This window comes from Chaetura pelagica, unplaced genomic scaffold, assembly GCF_000747805.2.
Source record: "Chaetura pelagica isolate M959 unplaced genomic scaffold, ChaPel_1.0 scaffold90, whole genome shotgun sequence".
Lineage (NCBI taxonomy): Eukaryota > Metazoa > Chordata > Aves > Apodiformes > Apodidae > Chaetura > Chaetura pelagica.
This window is the reverse complement of record NW_009953496.1, coordinates 4853809-4865602: the sequence shown is the minus strand read 5'-3', so window position 1 is coordinate 4865602 and position 11794 is coordinate 4853809. Positions and strand designations below refer to the sequence as shown.

Here is an 11794-nt window from a genome sequence, read left to right as displayed (position 1 = left end):
GCCGCCCGTCCCCGCTGCTGGGAGCTGCCCTGCTGCAGAGCCGCTCGCTGCCTGCCCGCTCGCCGCGCCGCCTGCCCGCCGCGCCGTCTCCCAAAGTCCCGGAGCCATTCGTCGCAGCTGCAGCTGCCAAAGCCCCGGTCCCAAAGTCCTGGAACCGCTCGTCACGCCTACGGTCCCCGGAGCCGCAGCCACGGGGGGGGGCGACCTGCGCTTGGAGTGCCCGCAGCTTCTTTGCTACCCAGCTCATCCTACCTGCACTGCCGTGTGGTGAGACAATTCCGGCTACCCCAGCTTATAGGGGAAAATATAATCCAGCCATTCGGGCAAATCCCTCCCCTCTGCTTCCCTCACGTGAATAAGATGTGTAACTAAGGTGTACCCATATATGTTTAATGTGTTGTAATCACTCCTTTTGAACCTCCTGCCCCAAATTGCTTTGTTTTCCCCACAATAAACCTTGCTGTTGTTAGAAATATTAGTAAGCACTGAGCAGGTTATTCACTCAAAAAAGTCGGGACATAAGTTCCTGTATCCTCTGTGTGAGGCGATACCCACGTGTGGATCTCTCAGCAAATCCTGATAAGTTAATACACTCCAATAAGGAGATATAATAGGTCACGGATCGTGACAACTACTTTCAGAAATTTATTATATATTATTTCTGATGTCTGTAGCTGTCCTGCCTATAACAACAAGGAGTGTATATGTACTTTCCATAGGACTCTTCCTCCCTAATAGTATTTTTTTCAATTTGGTGGTAACTTTGCACAGACAGATTCTGTTTCCCTTCAGTGATATGAGGGGATTTTTTCCCTGCCTTTTCAGCTCTTCTCACATATTGCCACACCGAGCTTTACAACACTAGTCTAAGTCCCATCCTGCTCTTTTCCTATCCCAGCCTGAACCTTTCTATTCATCTTCTCACAGTTTCTTAGTTCTCTCATGTCTGTCTTTTGCCACAGAGTCACTTAGTTGTACAGTTTTTTGTAGAGAAAGTAAAATACACACTCAGTTTTGTCATTCTTTTCCTCTTCCTGGCATTATCCTTACTAAGGATACAGGATACATGTTTGTGCACTATGCATGTGTGTCTGTGTGCTTCTGCTCATGGGTATTAAAGTGAATGAAAGAACAATGAAACCATTCAAAACCAAATACGGAATCACAAAATAATTAATTTAGCATTAGCAGAATATTGCTGTCTGTTTTTTGTAAAAGTTTCTCAAATGCTTCTGAGCAAGTCAATCATTTTTCTCCTAGTTCCACTTATTCAATTGTCTATATAGTTTCAGAAATGCCACTACCCAAAGTATAATATATAACATACTGATCAAATAGTAAAGTCCACGGATCTAAAAACTTATATTCTAAAAAGTACTGATATATCCTTCAGGAGAAGTGATTTCTGATGAAATCAAAACACTATTTTTTAGACTACTTGCTCCTGACCTACAGAAGGATGGCAGGGGCAGGATGAAAAGACAAGGTGAAAGCTGGACACTATCAGAATTTAAGAAGCTTCAAACTGATGAACTGCAATTGTTTTATAGAGAAATCAACTACAAAACTTAATCAGTTATTCTTGCTCTTGCACCTTATAAGGTGCACTTCTTTATGAGATCTTACGAGGCTCTAAGGAGTGTCAATTACTTTTTCTTTTCTTTCTTTTTTTTTTTTTTTTTTTTAATTTATTTCTTTAGAAATATGTCTGAAAAGGATTACCTGGACATTAAATGATCCTTCACAGTCTCAGACAACAAATGCACACTTATTAAGTCTGTAAGTTTTTCTGCCAGAACATTAAATCTGGGTCCACTTGAGTTTCACACATTTACAAGTCACATAAAATATTCCATCACCATTTAAAAAAATATAATATGTGTAGTAAAAAACCCCACAAGACCCATGTAAATATGCTTCTGGTGCAAGTATCTTAGCAACATCAAAGGGTATTGTCAGTGTCCTTGTTCCCCAAAACAGCAGTGAATTTGTTAAAAAGTGTGTAGAAATCAGAAACCACTTCACCTCAACTGCAAAATAATTTTCCTGTTCATTGCCAATTTTCTTCAAAGATGTTCTACTACTCTTTCACATCACTGTGAAATTAAACCAACTGAGGGTTTGGTATAGCAACAGTACAGGGAATATGTTCTCCTGGAAGTCCAGCCATTTCTGTTTTGCCAACTAGCTTCTCTGTACTTCTTGAAGAAAATACTTATTTTCTGTCCTACTAAGAACTGCACTTGAGCTGCCCACTGCTTTTAAGGTGAAATCCACACACCCTACACAACCAGCAGGAGTGAGAGAAGCAGAACAGGAGAGACCTTCTCTTGGTAATTTGTGAGTGCTTCATACATGCAACAGCCTAGCAGACCAATGACCATACCCTGCCAAATCTGGATCTGCAATTCCACTTTCAGTAACCAGAGTAGCTCAACCTCTTAATTTTAACCTCCATTTAAATTCATGTGAGTGACTTCCAAATATATATATATATATTAATATTTTAACCTATGCAATTGCTGAATGAAAAGCACTGTAAAAAAATTTCACAAGTACAGCTGCAAGTGGTGTTCCATAATATTGTTGTGATATAGACAAGATAGTGATTGTCAAAATGGCTAAAAAGTCTAGAAATGCGAAGAGTTAAGAGCAAATTAGCAAAGATCTTCAGTTTTTAGCTCATATTTTTGCAATAGATGAGGTACAAATTTCAAACATAATTTATCATAGAATCACAGAATGATTTGTGCTGGAAAGGACCTTAAAGATGATCTAGATCCAACCCCCCTGCATGGACACCTCCCACTAGATCAGGTTGCTTAGATCCCCATCCAACCTGGCCTTGAATACTTCCAGGAATGAGGCATCCACAACCTGTTCCAGAATCTCATCATCTTCAAACTAAAGAATTTCTTCCTAATGTCTAACCTAAATCTCCTCTCTTCCAGTTTAAATCCATTCATTGCCCCTTGTCCTCTTGTTACAAGCCTGTGTAAAAAGTCCCTCCACAGCTTTCATTTAGCCCCTTCAAATACTGGAAGGCCACTATAAGGTCTCCCCAAAGCCTTTTCTTCTCCAGGCTGAATAGCCCCAACTCTCTCAGCCTATCTGCATAGGAGAGGTGCTCCAGCCCTCTGATCATCTTTGTGGCCTCCTCTGGACTCGATCCAGGAGCTCCATATCCTTCTCAGGTTGGGGGCTCCAGAACTGAACATGAGGTTCCAGAAGGGGTCTCACAAGAGAAGAGTAGAGGGGTAGAATCACCTCCCTTGATCTGCTGGTCACTCTTCTTTTGATTCAAGGGAGGTGATTCTCCCCCTCTACTCTACTAATGAATTAAAAACACCCTCTACTATCAATAAAAGCTCTTTATAAGTATTACAGTGAACCTCAAAATTTGGGAGTAAAGGGGAAAAATATACTGCATGTTTCCCATCCTGACAGATAATTTTTTGGCTTCTTCCAAAGTTGAATATATTTTACTACTTCAGTTTATTAGTTATTGCTAACCAGTATACAGCATTTTTATGTGGCTACAAAAAAAAAAAAAAAAAAAAAAAAAGAGAGAATTTGCAAAGCCCTAGCTTAGCAGACCTGGCCTAAACAATTACATAAATAAAATGACTAGGGTGATGAAAAACAAGGGTTGTTATTTAGTTCTAACATCAGAGCTACTCACATGTTAACAGATCATAACTAAAAAAAAGGCACAGTCCTCTGCTGTAAAGGCAAACTAGTTAATAACTCTGGAAGTTTAAAAGACAAAACCAAAAAAAACCCAAAACTTTCTAATACCACAGAAGCGTAAACTCAAACTTCTATGATAGGGTTTAGCTCTACTGATTGAAACAGAAATGCACAATGAGTGCTTTTGCAGACATAAGGTCAAAGATGCAGATGTAGGATTGTTTCTGCCAGTAACAATGAAGGCTTCAAAGCCAGAATGCTAACAGTTCTTCCAGGACTCAAAGACCCTTCGAGGGATTAACACTACTGCCCTCCAAGTACTTCAATGTCATGGATAAAGATACTTTACCATCAGAACATTTGGATGGTGGTTGGTTTATAAGAAATAAGATACAAAAACTAGAAATCCAAGCATTGCTCCTTGTTAAACCTTACTGAAATTCTGAGTCCTGGAATAAGTTAAGACTGAGTTCGATCTCTTACAACAAAATTGCATGTATCCCTGCACACAGATGCCTTTCCTTTTATTTTCTATCAAACTATGCTTCATTCAAGCCTCTTTAGGTGATAGTCAGCTAAATGAGAAAACAGAGAGATAAGGACAGGCAGGTTCTAAATGAAACCAATAAACCAATAATAATACACTGAAATAGAAAATAGATTTCAGTGAAGAGATCACAATGAAGGGTGAGCTGGAAAGAGTAATGTCTCTTGAGCGAGCCAGAGAGACGGCCTTCCCTTTTTTTCCTAACACCTGGAAAACATTATGGTTTCTGGTATGATTCAAGATGCAGACAAATACGGGCCAGCCACAGACCAGAGATTTTAAGCACTCTGTATAGCTACATCTGCCACGCAAGATTCCACTAACAGGAGGCAATTTATTTAAGGAGGTTGTTAGCCAAATTCTTCCCGTAACCCAGACTCTACCTCAAAATAACACACCACATACACACGAATACCCAGAACAGCTGAACTATTTTTAGTGTATTTAACTGTATAGTATAGTACTATGCTTCTGAAACCAGAAATAATGGTATTCTAATGATAAACTGTTATTCATGCACATTTTTTTCCCTTGAAACTGTCTCTTAATTTTCTTTAAAGAGGCAAACCAAAAGGTATAATGAAAATAAACAAAACAACTGAAAATGTTAAATTTAAAATATTTTTAAACGCAACTTCATAATACTATATTTATTTATTTTAATTTTTGTCCATTTTGGTACATAATGTTACAATGAATGGGTCAGTCAGCATTACCTATAAAAACACCAAAAAATAACAGGAGAAGCTGAGTGTGCCTGCAAAACAGAAAAGCAACAAAGAGCAAAGAGGAAAACACTCCAGGTCATCTGCTGTGTATGAAAGAAAGCCTTTGCAGAAACAAACAGAAGCCTACCTGTTGGAGGTCCAATGTAATGGTCACATAATGATATTCAATTCCATTCTGAATACTAGGGCTTTGCCACCAGGTGTTCTTGCCATCAATTGCATTTGTTATTGGATGTCGTTCTGTCAGAATAGCAGAAATACATGCATATATTTCAAAAGTATTAGGAGGTTCAAATGTTTTTTGGTCTAAAATATATACTTAAATACAATTACAGGACCAATGAGGCAGCAACAAAAAAACAGCAAAAATCAGGATATTATTTTTTCTTTTACACTTGGGACAAGGTCATGCTTATTATTACTGGAATACTCCTCTAATGTTAGTTGCTTAATTTGGTTAGGATCACAAGAAGGTGACTCAGAACACCTAAATGCACTTGCCAGCTTACCTGATTCTACATAAAATACAGACGTCTAAATCAAATGAATATTTCTGCACTCTTCGAAAGTCTCAGGTGCTGTGAAGTAATGAAATGTTGCAACAGAAACAACAAAGCAGACCCCAAGATACGGTGTGAAGGGAAAACAGATTAAAATAATACTGTTACTTACTTTTCTAAGCACACATGGAATTAATTCAGGAAATAATTCAGAAATCATTAGAGAGGAAATGATTCAGAAATTCAGAATATATTTGTCAACTGGAAAAATCGTCTGACTCACATACATGCATATAAAGATGGTTGTAACATCAAAGTACAAGATGCATTACTTTTCATGTCTACATTTATTCTGCTGCAGTATCCCAGATGAATCCCAAATAACAGGGATAAGAATGTGTTTACAGAATTGAATACTTTCTAGATTTCAAGATCTTCTAAACTATTGAAGTTTATTTATACAGTATTTCAATGTTTTTTAGACTGAGAAAAATGGCACTCAACATTTCCAGTTTACTTTTTGAGGTCAATTTGTGTTTCTCTCCAGTGCGAAATGGAGAATAGCATCACCTCAGTTTTAAAAGGTTCAAAGATCTGTATTTTGAACTCCCTAGTGGCCTACAGCATGTCTGTAAATTATGGGAAACCATAACCCAAGGGAAATTAAAATACAGTAGATTTCTTCTTTACAGGTTTTGTCTGCAAGAACATGAGACAGGAGAAATCCTACCCCTCTTATTAAGGACGGCTTTCTAAACTGACAGGTTTTCAATATAAAACTGAAATAGGCTTCATTACTAGCTAGTTCTAGAATTGGAAATAATTAATTCATTAACTTATTAATTTACTTGTTATTTTAATTATTATTTAAATGAATCAGCTAGATTGATACTTTCGGTCTCTGTTTTCTTGCTACATTTACCACCTGTGGAGGACAGGAGTCCTAGCTCATTAAGGAAAGCCAGAATGTCTGAACATATTTAAAGATGCAATTAAAGAGCTTTGTGGGAGTGAGGGAAGGCATAAACCCTCAAAATTGAAAATGCCAAAAATTCATTTAAGTATCAGATTATTCAGTAGCATTAGTGGGCACCAACATTTGCAAGTTAGAATACTGGTGCTGCAAGTGATGTTATTAGTAGCTTTACCTTTATATTGAAGTGAAAAGTAAAACACACCCATGCTTTACATGTCAGTTCTCACAGCTGTGATCATTTTCACGAACCTTGGCTTTAAATAAATCCTAGCAAAAACCTTCTGTAAATCAAACTCAGAGCTTTGGTGATTGCGACAGAAGCTGTTTAACTGGAAATTTTGATGTAGGTCTCTTCAAATTGATATAAAGGTAAATCATGAGAAGGAGAGTTGGGAGATGAATCAACAATTGCCTGTAATCACCATTATGAAATTTTAATCATAATTAATTTGAAAACATTGATTAATTGCTGGCATATTTTGCCTACTTAAAAGGGAAGGGAAAGTAATATAATATTTGAAAGAGGGTCTGGATTGCATCTGCAGTTCAAGGACCAATCTCCCTGATGGGTGGCAAGGGGGAGAACTTCCAGAGTGAGCCTATTTGAGCCCATCAAACTGTGCTTTTTAATTTGGACTTACATGTGATTAACCAGGGAATTTGTGTTCATTTCCTACTACAGTAATTAAGGGGAGGCACTCCAGACTTGCACATTCCAGGGGGATCACTTAAAGTCTGGTTACTGTACATGGTTCTCCTATTAATGAGCCATCTTTGTTTAAATAAGGCACTTCCTTCTGCCAAATGCACATTTAAAAACCTTAAAATGAGGTGTGGTTGGCAACAAAAGACCAGATATTATGAAGCTGGGCAGATTCAAGTTTTTAAGAGGGTATGAGTGATAGGAAACAAAAATATAAATCATTCAGATGGGGTTTATATATATATTTATATATAAGTATAAACACTAGTGTATACTATCTGACATCATAGGCAGGACACGGGTTCAAAGCAATCCAGCTCTGGCTTAGGTTTGGTTTTGAATTAAACAAACTTGATATAGAAAAAAACCTGTAAAATGTGCGTGTCTTACTACCTATTGATAAAGAGAAAGTATCAACTGCACAATTTTTTATAGCCCCCAAAATCTTCTCTGAGTGAGACCCACTAATAAAATGCAGTAATGAATGCTTATATCACTACAAAGAAATATGACTTTTCCTCAGAAGGTGGCACTTATTACAATTAAAAATGACATCAAAACTGGCCAATTATCTTGGGGAGAAAAAGAGGTTGCAACTGTGTTCAGACAAATGAGGTAGTCTATACTGGGGCAATTATAATTAGCTTTGCAAATACAAGTTGTGGATCAAATGGATAGGTAGCCATTTAGCAGGAAAGCAGCTAGGAGTTACAATGGACAACTGGTTATGCATCTCTCCATGGTGTCACGCCATTAAAAAGGGAAAATAATCCAAGTAAAACACAGAAACATGAATATATTTTGTACATTCTGAAGCAAACCTGCATTTCTATGCAGTGCTGGTAAGAGCTCAGGTGAATTTTAATGAAGATGAAAACATCTAGACAGAATTCAGAGAACTGCAGTTTGCACAGGTAAAGAGTTCTAGAAAATACCACCTATGAAGAGAAGGAAAGAAAACAGCTTAGTCTAGAAATGAGAGAGAGGAGCAATACCATCAGTCCTCAACTAAGTAAATGACGTATATAAAGAAAAGGGGAATAATCCCTTCCTTGTATTTAGTGAAATCTGGAAAAAGTTAATATGAATTTCTGCAAGGAAGGTGCAGATTAGCTATCAGGAGAAGACTTCATAATGGGTAAAATAACTCTCGGAAGAGTGGTCTGAGAAGGAAGTTTCTAAGGGGAAACTAAAACAGCTTCTGTCTGGAAAGGTACAGACATATATCTTGTCTAGAACTAGTAGTCAGATTAAATGTTGTGGATTTTTTCCCCTGTTGTTTTAAGCACATGCTTAAATTTGCTTTATTGAGGTGTAAATAATCTGAGCTAGGTTTTAGAGTGAAACAACTGAAAAAAAAAAAAGGAGAAATTGTTTCTGTGTTTCTGTGGTGGTGTTTCTTCCCACATTTTAGCTGTTCCATCAAAAGGTGTTTTAAATATCTCTACACCCTCTACCATCTACAGAGTGAATTTAGCCACAAAATTCTAACAGTGTTAATGCTATTCACATATTTCACTGCAAGGTCACATGAAATTAATCTTGTATAACTTGACTAAGAAATTGTCTTCTTATCTTCCCAACTATTTGAAACATGCATCTCTGAAGCAGATGATGATAAATTTATAATTAAAAACATATTCTGCTTCTGGGTAGTCTTAAACCAGTGTGGCAAAGATCAATTTTAATATTGATTATTTAAACCAATCAGTGCTCCATTATCTTATCTTCTTTTTGCTGGCTCAGTGAAACTGAATTAACATCAATCACAGAAGAAAAATACCCCCAAACACAATAAAATAAAATTAGTTGGCCGTAAACTGAAATTTCAGATGCTGTTTAGATTGGGCAAAACATTCAAAATCCACATGCAGTTAAAAGACATCTGGTTTTATCTCATGATCAGCATATAACAAGGGAATTCAACAATAGCTGTAGATAATATTTCAAAATCTGAAGTCAGGTGTTCCAGTTTAAGGATTTGAATCAGCATGTTCAATTTGAGGAGTATATATAACACACTGAATTTGAAACACCAATGAAACAGATGGGTAATCCCATTTAAAGAGACAGGAATTTCATAGCAATGGGGCCAGTGACCTACAGGGTTTTTTTGCCAATTATCTACAAACTTGGGGGGAAAAAAATCTTTTTAAAGGAACAGAATGAAAATGGCACACATACGATGTGGAACCCTGCTCCTTTGATCACAAATACGGCACTGAGGGTTCCTTGCAGGCTGTCCAGGTACATGTTCAACAAGTTTGCAGTACATTTCCCGACCCTTTTCTCCACAGGTAGCATTGGTTGTGATGAGAGCATTCGTGGCCAGGTTCAGCACTGCAGGAAACAACCCTGCAAACACAAGAAGATAAAATCATCAACAAAAACAACAAAGGTGAAATATAAATGCACATAACACCTTTTATGACATTAAAGGAAATGGAATAGTTTTCAACAACTATGGAAGTTATGAAGCACAGAAAGGTACCAACAAACTTTGGTTTTGAAGTTGGAATTAAACCATTATGCTGATGTTTTCCTCCTCATTCCCTTCTAAAATTCAAATGAGCACCCCATGGTTTTATCCTGAACAACAGCAAGATGCCAAAGGAAAAAGTAAAGCATGGAAAAACACAGAACATCGTAAAATTATTTTTTCATGATCAGACCTTCTGTTCCTACCCCACTGGACACTGAATCTTTGTATGTAAATTACCTATGAAAAGTCTTCAGTATTCTTTTCTGCTTACATCTCCATGGGAAGGCTTTTCCTCCACAGACTGCATCACTTGTATTACACTCTATTATTATTCTGATTGGGAATCTCATAGTCACCCCTGTCATAAGAGGAGATAAGTAATTCATACAGCAACTTGAATAGCATTTGTCATGTGTGCTTTCCCTTTCCTCAAGAAGCAGCTAATATATGCAACATTCTATCTTTTATGGCAGCAGACATGCCAGGTGCACATGCTGAGTGATACCATTCTCATTCCACACAGCACTTAAGCAAATGTCTGAGTGCTCTGCTGAACTGAGTTCTATGTAGCAGTAAGCTATAAAAATTATAAACCGCATCAAGAACAATCATTAAGGTGGGTTACTCTCCTTCCCACTAAGTACTGATCAAAACCTTTGAGCCGTGATAAAACTGATCCATGGAGACAGTGATAGTTTATGTTGGATATATACATTAGCCTCTCACATGAAAGCAATCAGTTTTTCATCCTCAAAAGTGTAATTTGACATGGCTGCTGGCTAAACCAAAACATAAAAAAATAAAAATAAAAATAATCAGGTATAAATTGGGATCATTTTATGACAATTTCCACTGGCCCCAAACCCACCTTTCTACAATTCATTCAGTTTCTAAACCTACTGTCTTATTACAAACTTTAAATAAAGCTTTAATCAAAACTGAGCCTGCAGTTATTGTACACTGATAGAGTTCCCTTTATAATGGCTTTCCTTTCCCTCCTCTGCAGATGGACAACACTATTCAACTGACTCCTTTCAGTTCTCTGACTTTAGCCTTCTGCTTGTCTATGCAATTAACCTGTATGCCATTTAATTACCAAGCCCAGGTGGTCACGGTACAGCTGTCCTCTGACATAGTGTGTTAGTGACTTTCAGACTCACTTTAAAACCATGTTAAACATACTGCTTGAGCAATGCAACCCATTAGTTACTAAGCTCTCCAATTTGTGTAGTCAACCTATAGTTGAGGTTTTATTGATTGTGCAGCTTGCTGCTTCTGTAGAGATTACAGCATGTTTATTCACATTTTAAAATCTATAGTTGTTCTTGTATTTTTATTCAATGTATTCAGAGATATTTACTGCCTTCTACAGTGGGATCACATAGTAATACCTGTGTAAGCATTAGCTGAGTAGATGATTTAATAGCTGTGGAACTTCCTATGTTGACTTAGAGCCTCATTACTGTCTTGTTAGGATGCACAAAGTTAATAGTGTAAAAGCCAGCAAACATTTAGTCTTAACAGAGTCTGGCATTAGGTTTGGAGTTAAGTGTTTTATTCTCTCCAAAGAGAAGCTCATAAAAAGGACAGAATAGTCCTACAGGCAAGGAATTGCAGTAGATGGCATCAGGAGAATAAAACCTTCAAAAAGCAGTGGAACAGCTGAAAAAGCGCAGGCAAAAACCTCCAAATTAATACAGCTGCAAAAATATTACACATTATATGTCTATACACAAAATCATACAAATGTTCTAAGTTTTAACTTGAATTTTTAAAGTAAAAGATGTAAGTAAATGAAGAGTACTTAAAGAACTCATCAATTAGAACATAATTTCACTCTTCAGGTAACCTCTTTTATGTACAGAGCAGCTTAGGGCAAAACGATCAAAATAGCCTTGCTATTTATGAGCGCAAATACAGACACCAAAGCCAGTACTGGGTGTTTCACCAACGAGATCATGTCAAGATCCCAGCATCTCACAAAGAAGTGCATCACACTGCAGGATCAGAGGGATGGATCTGACTGGCAGAGAGCAAGAGATGTACAAATTGTTCCTGCACTGCACCCAGCACTTCATATGTGGTGTTGATTAATTCCCCAGGCCTAGAATTTTAACAAGTTAAAAACTACAAGTAAGAACTACATATTTGAATTTTTTTTATATACT

The 11794-nt window shown here is 37.2% G+C and overlaps 1 protein-coding gene across 1 annotated transcript in view; it reads right to left on the bottom strand.

Moving 5' to 3' along the window:
- Nucleotides 1-9976, bottom strand: part of LAMA2 (laminin, alpha 2) — a 283511-nt gene extending 273535 nt beyond the window's left edge. The window contains exons 1-3 of the mRNA XM_009999216.1: nucleotides 9898-9976; nucleotides 9329-9499; nucleotides 5093-5205 (exon numbers count right to left, since the gene is read on the bottom strand). Of these exons, the coding sequence (XP_009997518.1) occupies nucleotides 5093-5205; nucleotides 9329-9499; nucleotides 9898-9976 (363 nt within the window). The remainder of the gene's footprint in view (nucleotides 1-5092; nucleotides 5206-9328; nucleotides 9500-9897) is intronic.
- Between the last annotated feature and the right edge of the window lie 1818 nt (nucleotides 9977-11794).